Genomic DNA, 16,417 nt, shown 5'->3' with positions numbered 1-16,417 from the left:
TTATCAAGATAAATCCTGCCAAACTAATCTTATCTCATTTTTTGACCAGGTAACCTCCTTTGTAGACTGTGGGAATGCTGTGGACATAATATATCTCGACTTCAGCAAAGCTTTTGACAAAGTGCCCCATTATATTCTGATTAGCAAGCTAGCTAAATGTGGGCTGGATGGAACAACTATCAGGTGGATCCACAGTTGGCTCAGAATCATACTCAAAGGGTGCTTATCAATGGTTCCTTCTCAAACTGGGCAGAAGTAACGAGTGGGGTACCACAGGGCTTGGTCCCGATCCCAGTGCTCTTCAACATTTTTATTAACGACTTGAATGAGGAGGTACAGAGCATGGTTATTAAATTTGCAGATGATACAAAATTGGTGGGCATAGCTAATACTGTGGAAGACAGAAAGAAAGTTCAAAGGGACCTTGATAGGCTGGAGCATTGAGCTGAAAGCAACAGAATGAAATTCAACAGGGATAAATGCAAAGTTCTACACTTAGGAAAAAGAAACCAAATGCACAGTTATAAGATGGGGGATACTTGGCTCAGCAATATATGTGAGAAGGATCTTGGAATTGTCGTTGATCACACGCTGAATATGAGCCAACAGTGTGATGTGGCTGCAAAAAGGGCAAATGCTATATTAGGCTGCATTAACAGAAGTATTATATAGCTACGATAGTGGCTGTATACTATAGTCAGCGGGGATTTTTCACATTCCGCAATGTTAAATTGAAAATACCCCCATGCCATTCTGATGCTTCCCATAAGCTCATTTCAAAACAAAACCTTACATAACTTATAGTCCTGAACTCAGAAACGCTTGCTTAACAACCCTGTCAATTTTCATGGCGATACACAAAACAGTCAGAGAGAATAGACAGTTCAAAGTGTAAAAAGAGAGAGAAAAACCTCAGAGCCCTTTTGGACTTTTTTCTCTGAGAGTTATAATCTGTTGAAATTCATTAAAAATCAGCCATGTTCACAGAGTACCTGTTATCCTAATACTGACATTGCCCCATACTCTGACCTTCATCTGCTGCAGTTTACAAGTTTAAAAAATGCCTGGCTGATTTTTAATTAATTTAATAAATTTTGGCTGGGACCCAATGATAGCGCAGAGCATGCTCAGTAAGAACCAACTGTCAGAGTTCTAAAAGCCTCACAGCTGCTGGGTTTGCCTAACCAGGGGGCCACACCCACACCAGACTTTGATTTCATGTGAGACAGTCATGGCTTCCCTCAAAGAATCCTGGGAAGTGTAGTTTGTGAAGGGTGCTAAGAGACTCCTATTCCCCTGAGAGAATTGTTTAACAGTCAGCCACTCTGATTGAAGGTCTGCGAGGGAAACAGGGCGTCTCCTAGCAACTCTCAGCACCCTTCACTAACTACACTTCCCAGGATTCTTTGAGAGAAGCCATGATTGGCTTTGAGCCATGGCTTTGAGAGAAGCCATGATAAATTGTTTTTAAAAGATGTGTTTTTAAATTTGTATATTTATTTTCAATGTTTTTAGTTATTGTAAACCGCCCAGAGAGCTTTGGCTATGGAGTGGTATATAAATACACTAAATAAATAGATAAATAAATAATGATTGTCCAAAGTGTAATAGAGGCCTGGTGTGGATGTGGCCAGGGACAGCTTTGTTTTAAATTTGGGTGGGAGGTAGGGTTGCCAGGTTCAAGGCCTGAGACTGATCCTGTATCTTTAGGAGAAGAGAAAGTCAGCCAAGTGCCGGTGTTCTTGCAACATTGTAATGGGAAAAACCACAAGGTAGAATTGTCCCTTCCCCCTGCCCAACTTTGAAAGATACAGAAGACGTCTTGGTTGGCAGGCCCAGCCTGGTCAGTTTTACCTATCCTAATCATGATTGCATAGGAGTAAATCCAATTCAACTCAATAATCATGCAAATGATCAGACCTGCCTTTTCCCTCCTTCCCCTCTCCTCTCCCTTTCTCCTCCCCTCTTCCTTCTTCCGCCTTCCTTGCCCACTCCACCCCACTCTTCTCCCCTCCCCCTCCTGCCTGCTCCCATCCCAGTCCTCCCCTCTGCCTTTCCACCCATCCTCCCTTCCCCATCCCCTGTGGTCAGTTTCACCTATCCTAAGCATGATTGCCGTGTGTGTGTGTGTGTGTGTGTGTGTGTGTGTGTGTGTGTAAATCCCACTTAACTCAATAAGCATGCAAATGATCAATCCATTCTCAGCAAACTTGCGCAGGATCCCATTTCTTACCTCCCGGATTAAAAAGCAGGGAAATTCACTAATAGGCAAAAAACCTTGCGGTTTAAGAATGTACCTATAGCCCACAGATATTTCTACCAAACTTTAAAAAGCAGGGAAATTGGGCAGCTATAGTGAATGCACCAGGGAAGCAGGAGACCTGACCTCCTCTCTGAGATATTGTACTGCCCTACAAAGTTGTCAAACTGCAAACACAATTTGGGTTGATCTTTCACAGTCTAATCCACTTGCTGTGTAGCTTGGAAGAATTTGGTAACATGTGCCTCTGAGCATATGGTGAGTGGTGGCAACACCTGTAATCAGCCCAAATAATAGAAAGAAGATATGTCCTGTGCTGATCTTGTTTTAGCCAGAAGGAAGCAACATTATTAAGACAGTTGATATAGTTGAGATGGTCACTTTAAATATGTCTGATTTACTTTGCAATTTTAGTGAAGTTTCCTATAGGAAATCATTTTCTTTTGCTTTTGTTTCTATGAATATGTGAAGTACAGCAACACTTTGCAAAATTTATACTAAAAAACTCCAAACATAATTGTGGAATAATGGTACTGACTTCTGCAAAATAGTCTCCAGTGGACCTCTGAAGTGTCTCAATTTGCACAAGATAAAACAGTGGAAAGTGAAATATATTCTAGCAAAATTCTAGATGTGCTCTATGTTTTTAATTGATTGTGAACACCTTGCCATAAATAAAGTGGTTTAAACATAGCAGGCTGAAAACATGCATCCTCTTTTTTCCAAAAGCTAGAGTCATTGCTGAAGTAGCAACATATTGTAATCCATCTGATTTTACATCAAACTGCAGTTTCAGATTCAACTGTTAATGCACCCAGAATAGAAATAGAATATAACCTCCAATATAAAACACAAAAGGCTGTCTTCACCCTCACGTGACAATGACCAATAAAAAGGCTTTGAAATTAATAAAAATACATTTGACAGAGATTTCTAGGATGAATAAGGAGGGGGGGGAATTTTCTGGTTTAGATTCTCTGTAGAAACATTATTAACACAGGAAAGAAGCAAAGTAAGAAGAACACCAACAAACATACAAAAATATAATTCTCCATCTTTGGAGATGGCAGGTGTTGCCACCACTCACCATATGCTCAGAGGCACATGTTACCAAATTCTTCCAAGCTACAGAGCAAGTGGATTGGACTGTGAAAGACCAACCCAAATTGTGTTTGCATTTTGACAACTTTGTAGGGCAGTCTAATATCTCAGAGAGGAGGTCAGGTCTCCTGCTCCCCTGGTGCATTCACTATAGCTGCCCAATTTCCCTGCTTTTTAAAGTTTGGTAGAAATATCTGTGGGCTATAGGTACATTCTTAAACCGCAAGGTTTTTTGCCTATTAGTGAATAGTTTCCAAATCGCATGAAGTATTAGTTCCCCTCTATTCAGCACTGGTTAGGCCTCATTTTGAACAGTTCTGGTCTCCACACTTCAAGAAGGATGCAGACAAACTGGAACGGGTTCAGAGGAGGGCAACAAGGATGATCAGGGGATTGGAAACAAAGCCCTATGAGGAGAGACTGAAAGAAGTGGGCATGTTTAGCCTGGAGAAGAGAAGACTGAGGGGAGATAGGATAGCACTCTTCAAGTACATGAAAGGTTGTCACATAGAGGAGGGCCGGGATCTCTTTTCAATCTTCCCAGAGTGTAGGACACGGAATAATGGGCTCAAGTTGCAGGAAGCCAGATTTCGACTGGACATCAGGAAAAACTTCCTAACTGTTAAAGCTATACGACAATGGAATCAATTACCTAGAGAGGTAGTGGGCTCTCCGACACTGGAGGCATTCAAGAGGCAGCTGGACAGCCATCTGTCGGGAATGCTTTGATTTGGATTCCTGCATTGAGCAGGGGGTTGGACTTAATGGCCTTATAGACCCCTTCCAACTCTACTATTCTGTGATTCTATGATTCTAAGTTCTTACGCACAGCTGGCTATAAAGTAAAAAAGGGCAGATCCCACACAGGTGGAAATAGCAATGCACTAAAGGCATTTTTTTTTCTTAAAGATGTAATTGTGCTGCTCTTAGTGTGACAGGAAATTTGCAAAGGAAAAAAATAGTTAATCATAGAAAGGTCCAACAAACTGGTGTCTGCCCTGCAGAAGAACTACAATAATGCAGTGATCCCTAGATCTTCATTGAGACCTGAGGGGGATACACTTCTCGGGTGAAGAATCCAAAAAAGTTCTCTTTTCAACAAAGCTTGATAATGGGTACAGTGTACTTTTTCTATGGCCCAAAAGACCAAGTCACTGTACATATGTCTCTGATTCTGAAAATGAGCTACTAACAGGGATCCCATTCTATTATTACAAATATTGCTAAGGTGTTCCCCAATATGTTTTTTAAGGAGTCTCTTAGTTTGGCTTATGTAAAGCTTCTTACAGGGACATATTTGTGTTATGAGTCAGAATAGCTTTATTTCCTGCACATTAAGGTGGCCCTCATGCCTAGAACTGTTTCTAAGCCACTGCAGAATATTGTATCACGTAAGTGTTCATGTATGCAGGACATTTTTTGCTATGAGAATCAGTGGAACCTATCCTTTTTGCAAGTGCAACTGTCTGCAAGTGAGGACTGGCGGTGCAATCCATATATGTCAAACTGTAAACTTTGACATGTTACAACTATACACAAATCTCTATTTAATAAACTGAATATGATATTTGGGGGGCCCTACTGGGAGAGAGGGCGGGATATAAATCTAATAAATAAATAAATAAAGAAGAGACTGCAGATTAAGAATTTTCAAAGTGTTTCTTGTGGTGCATACAAAATTATATGCCCATTGTTATTATTCCTCTGCAAAACTGGACTGTAGTTATTACAAAGCTTTACAGATCCAGTTTATAGAAAATCCTGGCAAATACAACTACTGTACTAGCTTCAGTTTTCTGTAGCCTTCTAGTCTTTCAAGCAAGGAAAAGGGTCACTTGAGAGATTCTTTTAACTTGCTAATACATTGTAATCAAATACATTGTCATTTTGTTTTTAAAACCCATGGCTTGGGTTTTATTATTAGGAGATAAAAACACAGAATTGGGTTCTGTTATATGAAGGCTTAACCTTCATGAAGAATGTTCAGACTTAGCTAGGCGTCGTCAATATTTAACAGCTGTTATGAAGAATTTCATAGGGAAATGTGGGCTGGCTGTTTGCACGCAATGACTTAAACAAGAGCCAGGCTACTACTGCCAGTTGCATGGAAAGATTAACAGTCAGTTCTCATTGCGTGACACTGAAGCCCTGGTTACTCAGCACTGTTCTCTAATATCAAAAGCATGTTTTTCCCCTGGTGTTTCTGGGGGGAAAAAACCCTCTGCTGAAGAGGAGAGGAAGAAAGCAAAGGGTGGAGTTAGTAGGTGGCTCTGTGCCCAGTAGTTGCTCACATTCAGGGAAGATATGTCTGCAAGTTTGGTTAACACAGCCTAAAAAAATACTTGGAGTTGCTTATGGTACCTTCTCATGGAAATATAAAACTCAAATGGGAGATTATAAGTCCTTTAAATTTTGTTTTTAAAGAGGCAAAAATATAAAAGGAAAGACCATAGTTTGTTGATTTCTGTACCTTAAACGTCATACTGTGCCTCTGAAACACCAAGGAACATTCAAAGCTTCTCCTAAGAAAAAATAGGTTGGGGAAAATGACTACATAGAGGAGAAAAAAACATTGTTACTGCACATTTGAAATATGTGGTTGATTTGAGAGGTGGTGTTGGCATGTTGCCATCAGTATCAAATTGAATTGCCTAATGTGAAAGAAGATGGTTTTATATTCATCCATTTTTTTGATGCATGTAAACAAGTAACTGTGATGGTGTGACACTCAGAATGGGAGTGGCTGACATAGGCTATACCAACTGTGCTGCCCAACTTCACTATTTGGTACAAAAACCTGAATATGCGTAATTTAAATCTCTCTCTCTCTCTCTCTCTCTCTCTCTCTGTGTGTGTGTGTGTGTGTGTGTGTGTGTGTGTGTGTGTTTGAGGCTGCAAATTTTAGCACTGATCCTCCCAATGCTCATGTAAAACAAAAGATCACTGCTGTCCTTAGGCTGCAGAGTTGAACTCCAGCAGCCTAAGGACAGTCTCATCACAGTGTTGGTCATTTTGTATGGTAGCCATGAAATTCCTGCATCAGAATTGGTATAAGCCTTTTTTTAATCAAAAGGTAACCTCTTGATAATGATAATTAAGAAAATCTGATCTATGTTTACATATAAGCACAAGATTTTTATTTACAGTTAACTCAAAAAGGGTAACTAAGAATTCAGACAATTTTGAGTCAATATTTACAGTGTGTTCTTTGGACAATGTGTCAAGAGTACTCTTTTGTTGTTACGTTTTCTATTTTAGATTGTAGTGCTTTCCCATTCAGGCAGAACAATACAAACTATAAGGTTCTACCAAGTTTAGTGTCTGGTTGGTGATACACCAACATAAAAATCCCTGTATCCAAGCCTCGTTTTGCAAAGGCTGGGAGGGATCGTAGCAGGAGGAAAGCACTCTCTTAAGCCCAGCATTCATAGCAACTCCACTGATGTTGCCCACTGCCCACTAGAGATGTGAAGGACCAGAAAAAAATCACAGGGAAAACCTTTTTTGTTGATTGTTTCCAAAGCCTTTGTTCCACCACCCCACAAAAATGGGAAAAGTTTTTAAAAATTAGGACTGTAACATGTGAAAGGGTTCAGAAGTTTGTTTCAGCCTTGGTAAACCTTCAGTTTTTAGAAGTCCAGATAAATAAGATGACAAATGTGATGAAGCAGCAGAAACTGATAGAGATAGTTGAGAAAATAAGTCTGATTAAATTTCATGTAGTATTCTATGAGTCTTGGTTTCCTCCCCCCTTTTTCTCAGCTCTTTCAATGGAAAGCAGTGCTTTATGTCTGTTTGACACTGTGGAAGACTAGAGAAAATATAATAATTTTCAGAATGCATAATTTCTTTTTTTACTGTAATGCTGATGGTTTCTCCTGTTTTGGTTGTTCTTTGCCTGCTCCTCGTAAACTGGGAAAATAAAATAAATTCTAGATTCCTAACAGCTAAGCAGCTTGTAGCTTCATTTGCAACAAAAATCTTAAAAAGTAAATTAAATTTGTAATCACTGTCTGAATAAACTGTACTTTTAATATACCAAAAACATAATTTTAATAACAACCCAAGTTATTACATAATATATCTTATGTTTCTAAAGTGACTTTTCCCACTCTAGGATGCACACCTTAACGTGGTGAGGGGGTTTGAGAGTGTTGAAAAAGCTGAGAGTAATGCCATCAGGAGTCTAGACCAAGAGGCTAGACTCCTACCAGGGTCACCCAAGGTGGAATGGTCAAAGCTGAGACACTAAGATGCATCCAGACTCAGAGGAAGGCAATGGTAAACCACCTCTGAATACTGCTTACCGTGAAAACCCTATGAATAGACTATGCAAAATGCAACACAAGATAGTGTTGGAAGATGAGACCCCCAGGTCAGAAGGCACTCAGCGAGCTACTGGGTAAGAACAACGGACAAGTACGAGTAGTGCTGTGACTAATGACGCAGCTGGGTCAAAGCTGAAAGGAAACCAAGAGGCTGATGCGCACAGATGCAAAAGGAGAGTCCGGAGTTGTACGACGCACACAATAGGAACATGGAATGTGACAAGCATGAACCAAGGAAAGTCAGAAATTGTCAAGCAAGAAATGAAACATATCAACATTACAATACTTGGCATGAGTGAATTAAAATGGACGGGAATGGGACATTTTCAATCAGGCAACTACAACATATTTTATGCAAGAAATGAGAAATTAAGAAGAAACGAGGTTGTTTTAATAGTGAGAACTGATGTAGCAAAAGCAATTAGGAGCTATAACACAAGGTCTGAGTAAGTGATATCAATGGGATTTAACGGGAAACCTATTAACATAACCATCATCCAAGTCTATGCTCCAAAGACAAATGCAGAAGAGGAGGAATTGGAAAGATTTTATGCAGAAGTACAGGAAGAAATTGATCACACACCAAAACGAGATGTGCTGATAATCATGGGGGACTGGAATGCAAAAGTAGGGAACAGAGAAGAACTAGGAATTGTGGGGAAATGGGGCTTAGGAGACAGAAATTAAGCAGGAGAAAGACTTAAGGAATTCTGTGAAGCCAATAATTTGTTTTTTTGCAAACACATTTTTTGAGCTACCAAAAAGACACGTGGACATTACCAAATAGTCAACATAGGAATCAAATTGATTATATAATTGGTAACAGAAGATGGAGAAGTTCCATACTTTCTGCGAAAACAAGACCAGGAGTAGACTGCGGTACAGATCATGAACTGGAATGTTTTAAAAGAAATGGGGGTGCCACAGCATCTGATTGTCCTGATGCACAACCTATACTCTGGACAAGAGGCTCTGCAAATATGGAGAAACTGTTTGGTTTCCAATCAGAAAGGGTATGAGACAGGGGTGTATTTTATCACCCTATTTGTTTAATCTATACGCAGAACATATCATTCGGAAAGCTGGATTGGACCAAGATGAAGGAAGTGTGAAAACTGGAGGGAGAAACATCAATAATTTAAGATATGCAGACGATACCATACTACTAGCAGAAACCAGTAATGATTTGAAACGAATGCTGATGGAAGTTAAAGAGGAAAGCACAAAAGCAGGACTACAGCTGAACGTCAAGAATACTAAAGTAATGACAACAGAAGATTTATGTAACTTTAAAGTTGATAACAAGGACATTGAACTTGTCAAGGATTATCAATATCTTGGCACAGTCATTAATGAAATGGAGACAATAGTCAAGAAATTAGAAGAAGGCTAGGACTGGGGAGGGCAGCTATGAGAGAACTAGAAAAGGTCCTCAAATGCAAAGATGTATCACTGAACACTAAAGTCAGGATCATTCAGACCATGGTATTCCCGATCTCTATGTACGGATGTGAAAGTTGGACAGTGAAAAAAGCAGATAAAAGAAAAATAAACTCATTTGAAATGTGGTGTTGGGGGAGAGCTTTGCACATACCATTGACTACGAAAAAGACAAATAATTGGGTGTTAGAACAAATTAAACCAGAACTATCACTAGAAGCTAAAATGATGAAACTGAGGTTATCATACTTTGGACACATAAAGAGAAGACATGATTTTTTTAAAAAGACAAGAATGCTGGGAAAAACAGAAGGGAGTAGAAAAAGAGGAACACCAAACAAGATATGGATTGATTCCATAAAGGAAGCCACAGACCTGAACTTACAAAATCTGAACAAGGTGGTTTATAACAGATGCTCTTGGAGGTCACTGATTCATAGGGTCGGCATAAATCGTGATTGACTTTAAGGCATATAACAACAAAGAGTGACTTTCAATCAGTAAAAGGTCCTAAAAATATGTATTGCATTTTTTCCATTAAAAAAAAAAATACTGGGGAAAAAAGTTTTCCCCCATGGCTTCAAAATTTCAGGAAAGTTTACATCTCTAACCCCCACACACTGCCCACTGCCCATAGCCAGTCACAAATAGTATAACAATGTAAACAAACTCACTTCCAAGCACCTCAGGATCATAGCCACCAGAAGCACCCCAAGCACGCACCAACACTGCACACATGTATAGGAACCACCACAACACACACGTGGACATGCAAAAGGAAGCTTTATTGTATTCATGGAATGAGATATTCAGCCCAGAAGGACACAGCAGCCCACAGCAGTAACTGACATAACAAACACCCCTCAAACACCCTCGCAGATTGTCTACAGGGGTGGTTGGGAGAGTTTCAGACCAAGAGTTTCAGACTGGCCACTCCAAAAAAAGGGGGGGTCCTTGGTGTGGCCTGGGTTTCTGCAATCCTGCAAAGCACAAAATGCAGATGATTGAGGACTGACAATTTTGGTTAGTTTGTTGATGAGCAGCCTAGTTGATCCCATTAGCCTTTCTTGGCTCTGGGCCTTCCATCCAAGTGCTGGTTGGATGGTATCCTCTTGGACCGCCTCCATGGGTTGGGAGTTGGAGGCACTGTTTTACAGTAGTTCCACTCCCACCTGTATGACTGATACTTGATAATAGCATTGGAGGACTACATGTCTACATCTACAGTGCCTGGCTACAGTGGAAGGGTGAATGAAGGTCAATAGAGTGAAAGTGAATCCTGTTAAAACAGAGACACTGTGGGTAAGTGGTTCCCAGGTCTGAGGATTAGGGAGTCTGCCTGTTCTGGACAGAGTTGCACTTCCTCTGAAGGAACAGGTACACAGATTAGGGATACTCTTTGAACCATTTTTGTCCATGAAGGCCCAGGAGGCCTCTGTGGTGAAGAGCACAAATTTTAGCTGTGGCTGATGCATTAACTGTGCCATATCCTGTCCAGGAATAATTTGGCCACTGTGACACATGTTGGTAACCTCACATCTGGACTATTGTAATGTGCTACATGTGGGGCATCCCTTGCAGCTGGTGCAGAATGCCACAGCCTGGGTGGTAAGTGGTGCTCCTTCAGGTACATATCATACCAGAGCTAAGGGCCATCGAGCCAGTTTTAAGGTTTTGCTACTTGCATACAAAGTCCAAAATAACTCTGGATCAAGTTACCTTAAAAACTATCTTCTCCTCCACTGGTTGGTAAGGGCATTACAATCAGCAAATGGAACTTGGTTAGTTTTGCCACAGCCTGATGATTATCAGCTTGTGGTAACACAGAGGCAGACTTTTTCACTGGTGGCACCAGTGTTATGAAATGCTCTCCTTGCTGAAATATGAAAGGCCCCATCAGTATTGCATTCCACTGACTCCTGAAGACACACCTGATTAGGCAAGCATTTCCTTGAACTTGAAGTTCTGATCTTATTGTTTTATTTTTTTAACAGTTTTAATTGTAATGCTTTTTAACTGGCTTGTTATTTTAATTAAGGATGTTTTAATATTCTGATGGAACTGTTATTGTGTATTTTAATTATGTATGGGTTTATAATTGATTTTATAGTTGTAAACTGCTTCGAAGCCATTTTAGCATATAAGCAGTATATAAATTAAGGGTCATTGTCATCATCTGCCAAGAACCTGGATATATGTGATCCTGCAAAGCGCAAATTTATTATTTATTTTAAAAATTTATATCCCACCCTTCCTCCCAGGGTGGCAAATCACACACATACAAGTAGTGGCAGATAAAGGAGTTGGTGACCTTGCGGCCCCTAAACCCTGTGAGGCTTCAGCTTCTCCCATCAGTATGCACGTGGGCGCAGCTGCTTTGGTTTCCACATGAGATGATCTGTAACATATAGACATGTGTCAGCTTAGGGCCTCGGTGTGTTTGCACATGTACTGTGAACCAAATGTCAGAGCTAGGATTTGGCCCAGGGTGGACATGGCAATGTGGAGGGCAAGAGCAGCCGTGGCTGTTTGGTGGTGGGGTGGCACTGCTACTAACCCCCTATGTAAAGGAAAGGAGTTGTCTGCGTTTCCCCAAAGGAAGCTACTCCCTTTTTCTGGACCAACCTTGTGGATGGGCTCTATGCCGGCTGTTCCATGAGAGTGTTTGAGCTGTTTCTTTTTGACCTGGGGGCTGTTAGAGAGTGAAGCTAGAGGGAGAATTGTTAACATCAGTTCCCCCCCCCCATAAAAATGCAGTCTTTTTTCACCAAGTGCCCAGTATTTATGCTAGGTGCTCCTCAGAGTCCAAAGCGCCCTTCCACCATAATGCCTCTTCTTTGGAGCCGTACTCCTGAGCTCAAAGTCCCCACACAAGGAGCATATTTGACAGTGCCGCACCACAAGACACATTATGTCATCTATGGCTGGCACCTGCAGGGTTTATATCCTGTTAGTGCTATGTGCTGATTAGCTGCATGACCCTGCTGGAACCAGAGAGCGCTCTTGTGCTGGGGTGGGAATGCCTGGTGGATGAGTTTGGATGTGGCAGCCAGTGTCCATGTGTCCTTCCCCATCTCCAACATGCCATTTTGCAGGGCAGGACTGTGCCAGACAAATCTCTAGTGGGCATAAGTTCTGCCTGCCAGCCACTGATTGACAGCACGTGGAGTTCCATTAGGAGTATTTGAATTGGCTGGGCTCTCCTCCACTGGGGACTAGGACAGATGTATCATATTCTACACACACCCTAGTCTGGCAGATTTTGGATTACAGTTATGGGGAACCTGTGGCTATCCAGAGGCTGGACTCCAGCAACACCTGGAGGACAACAGATTCCCTATCCATCTTCTAAAAATAAAAGTTTGCACAGATTTCAATCTGCTTCACTTGGTGTTTAAAACTTTTTTTAAATGTAAAAATGTAACATGCCAAAATAATGTTCAAAAACATGTTCAATTAAAATTTCAGTTTTTGTTTTTACATTGCAATTGATGTTAAGTATGTATCAATTCATCCTTTCCAATAGGTGTTCAAGGGAAGTGCTTGAGAAAGCAAGCTGGTCATGGGATAAAAGAAGTTGGTATACCCAAGGAGCCTTCCATACCAGAAGGAGGATTCTTACTAGAGGTGGGTGATAAACGACATTTCTTGAACTCTGAAAGTTAGCCTAGCAAATAAGACAGCAAACGTTTCAATATATTTTTATGAACATATTGCCAATATGTGTCAGCATTTACCTATGTGAAACATTTATGGCCAGAAGAAAACAAACAAACCCAACTTTTCTAAAGCTTTTCTAAAGCGTTGATTTTATTCTTACCGCAAGTGAACAGGTAAGTGACTGTTATGTAAGGCTTTAAAATGTTAGTTTTTGTGGCATTCATTCAAAAGTCAGTTAGTCTTTTCCCTGAGTGGTTGGTGCTGCTTCTGTGTCTCCCAGAGGGGGCCATTCCACAACCTTCAGGATAGCCTCACCATCACCACAGGCAGGGACTAATCAGATGAAGGGAGGGGCTACCCTACATTTCCTATTCTGGCCCTGTCTCTCAACATGCCAGTAGGTTCCTTGCTGAGCTTTACAAAGTTTAGCAGTAAAACAAAAAATATTGTTATGGATTTAGGGATGAGATGGTTAATTTCTATGAGTCCCCTTCCAGCCTCTGATTTGGAGACTTGCACCTGGGAAACCTGCTCTGCTGGTCAGATAACTTTCTTTTGTTAATCTAATAGAGTGGCCAGATGCATTAATGGGTCTATCAGGTGCCCATCAAGCAGTGAATGGGCCAGGGAAATCCTTTTGTCATTGAAACTCATCAGGAGAGCCTCCCCCCCCTTCCTGGGGCTGAGGAGAGGCTTGTGTTTTTTAGTTGTGTCTGAGAAAGGCTGGGAACTGGAGGCAGGCAGAGAGACTGGCTCTTTGCACCATGGCTTTAGGATGCCTCCTGCAACCCAGATGGAAAAGCTGAATATTGGACTGCTGATGCCTTGAACCCCTCCATCCTAAGCTCATGTTGGAATGTGTGTAAATAAATACACCATATTTCATAAAAACACCACAGTCTCTGCTGACCTTCTTTCCAAGAAAACCAAACCCTGGGCGAGTGCAGGGACCCCTGGAAATCTCTCTGCTCAGAGATTGGGGTAGCGCGCAACACTTGTGTTAGAAGTGGGATTAAGTTTTCTGGAAGAAGCATTGGGAGCAAGGTGTGCCTGAGTTAAAGTGGAGGGAGGAACAGCAACCCTCTTGGAACATATGAAATTGATGCTGCTGCAGCAAGCAGAACGGATTGAGAAATATCATCAGGAGGACCGGCAGCAAAGGCAACAAGAGCACCAAGAAGAACAGGAGCACTGGCAATGAATGGGGGAGATTTTAGGAAACTTCTTTGGAGAGAAAAAGGAGACCCCATAAGAGGAAGTGAGAGCCCTGCCTGATCAGCCACTACAAGGGGTCGAGAGTGACCCGGGAGTCCAGCTGCAGAGCACCCAGACTGGGGTGGCTAAAGAGATCCAGAAAGTGGATGGGCAGCTGGAGGGCTTGGACTGTGAGGAGCTGTAGTCAGTAGCGGAGGAGAAGGAAGAGGCTTTGATTGTCCAGGAGCCTGGCAGGGGGGCAAGACACCAGGAAGCTGGAAGTTAAGCCCCAAGAGTTGAAGGAGGACAGGCTGGAAAATGAAGAGGAAGAGGCCTCAGAAGAAAGTGCTGTAGAGGCTGGAGAAGAGATGCTGCTGATAGATTTATCTGCTCCATGTGTGCCTGCTGTTAAAGAAGCAATGCAGGAGGAAGAAAAGGCCTTAGAGATAGCTGGACTACAGGCTGGAGAAGAGCAGCTGTTGATGGATTTATTCACCCCGTGTGTGCCAGCTGCAGAAGAGAAAGTGCAGGAGGAAAAGTTGGAGGCGTGTGTGCGAGAGGAGCTGCCAGCGCCTGGAGAAATGGCTGTGCAAGAAAAAGTGCAGAAGGAGAAGGGTGAAGTGGGAGTGCAAGGCCAAGAGGAGCTCCCAGCACCTGGAGAGATGGGTGAGATAAAATCCCCAAGTGACTTTGCCCCTTGGGTGCCCCATAATGGTCTTATAGGGTGGGATGCAGCTCCTGTGATGGATGCAGTCCCTGAGCAAATTCCAGCAGTGAGAGGCACCCAGCGCCCTGTGAGTTTGGAGGGCAAGAGACACTGGGGGGGTTATCTGCCTCTGTTTGGGCCCATGATTCACAATGGAGATGGCGAGGAAGAAGATTTCTTTCTGCCAACCTGGGTGGGCTAGGCCAGCTAGTCCTGAAGAAGATGCCCCCAGATAAAGGCTTGTGGCAGGACTTTGATTTGGAGTTTGGGGCAGGAGATGAAGTGGACGGGCTTAAAGACCTTTCCCAGAGCAGAGTGTGGGAGGAAAATGGCTACAGTGTGCTGTGTGCTGATGAGGAAACAAATCTGTTCCTGGAGGTGAGTCTCAAGACCCTGCAGGCAGCAGCAGGGATTAGCTTGGACAGGGAACTCCATGAAGCCCCAAGACAAACGGCCATGTGGGCAACTGCATGGTTTGGGGTGGGGGTTATGCATATGGGACTGTGTACTGATTTGCTGTAGGAATTCTTCTGAGGGTTTTAGTATTGCCTTTTGAAATGCTGTTGATTTGTGCTGTTTATGGGCTTGTGGGGATGTAAACTGTTTAACTTGTTTGGAATTATGCTGATAGGTTTTTGCAATAAGGTTTTAATGTTTAAGATTTACTACACTGTGTCTGCAAGATTGTGAGTGTGTGTACAACTGTTTGGGGAAGCAAGGGAGAAATGTGCATTTGGTTGAGGGCTGCTGTGCTGCAGTGGCACAAGGGAGGACAACGGAGCTCCAGCACAGAGGCTGTAATCTGGCTTAAACATGGCGGGAACTCACTCTCTTGGCCACTGCCAAGTACGAGGGCTGGGTAAGCGGTTTGGATGCAGAACTGTGACTGGGGGCTCCAAGAAAGAACAGGAAGCCTAAAGAGAGAGTAATTAATTGAAAATGTGCTGTAAGGGAATGGACTGTGTTTGTACTTGTGTGGAAATGCGACTGTATTTCTATGACTATGCTTTTACTGACGTATATTTCAATGTCTTATTAACCTGTATCTGTTATTTCTTTGTAGGAAAAGCTGTTATTCTGTAGTTTGTTTGCAGGTCTGGGACAGACCTTTGTCAGGGAAGGGGGTTCAGATGTCTGAGTTCGGTGGGTTCAGATGGAATTTGTATGAGTCCCCTTCCAGCCTCTGATTTCGAATCCTGTGCCTGGGGGTGAGAAACTGCTCTGCTGGTCAGATATGAGTTTCTTTTGTTAATCTAATAGAGTGGCATGGCTATGTGTGCATCTTTGTTTGGAGAAAATCTCCTTGGAGCCAATTCCTTGTGTAGCGAGTCTGGCCTCTTATTACTAGTCCAACCTGACAGCCTGATTTGAAAGAAGAAGAAACAAATGCAACAGCAGCCTTTTCATTAATTAGCCAGTGCAGCGAGGCCTCACTCTTCTGAACGATTTCAGTGCAAGTGAATCTGGCACAGAGGCTCCTCCTTTTCAGCCCCTCAGGGTCAGGCATCTTCCTAAAGCTCCTCCAAGCAGCCAAAAAAGTTCTTTGTCCTTCTGATGTCACCTCCAGTCATAGGAAGCTGCCTTATACTGAGTCAGACCATTGATCCATATGCTCAATATTGCCTTACCAAGAGTCTTCTGATGCTGTTGACTCCCCTGAGGACAAGGAAGTGAAGGATGTTCAAGCCACAATCAATGATTTGACAGTTCATGAGTTTGTAGTTAACA

The 16,417-nt window shown here is 42.3% G+C and overlaps 1 protein-coding gene across 1 annotated transcript in view; it reads left to right on the top strand.

Annotated features, from left to right (window-relative positions):
- Positions 1–16,417, top strand: part of AHRR (aryl hydrocarbon receptor repressor) — a 136,498-nt gene that overhangs the window by 86,398 nt on the left and 33,683 nt on the right. The window contains 1 exon segment of the mRNA XM_061590554.1: positions 12,656–12,756. Within this exon segment, the coding sequence (XP_061446538.1) occupies positions 12,656–12,756 (101 nt within the window).

Source organism: Rhineura floridana, chromosome 11, assembly GCF_030035675.1.
Source record: "Rhineura floridana isolate rRhiFlo1 chromosome 11, rRhiFlo1.hap2, whole genome shotgun sequence".
In the NCBI taxonomy this organism is placed as follows: domain Eukaryota; kingdom Metazoa; phylum Chordata; class Lepidosauria; order Squamata; family Rhineuridae; genus Rhineura; species Rhineura floridana.
The sequence above is the reverse complement of the archived record's forward strand: the minus strand, read 5'-3'. Positions and strand labels throughout refer to the sequence as shown.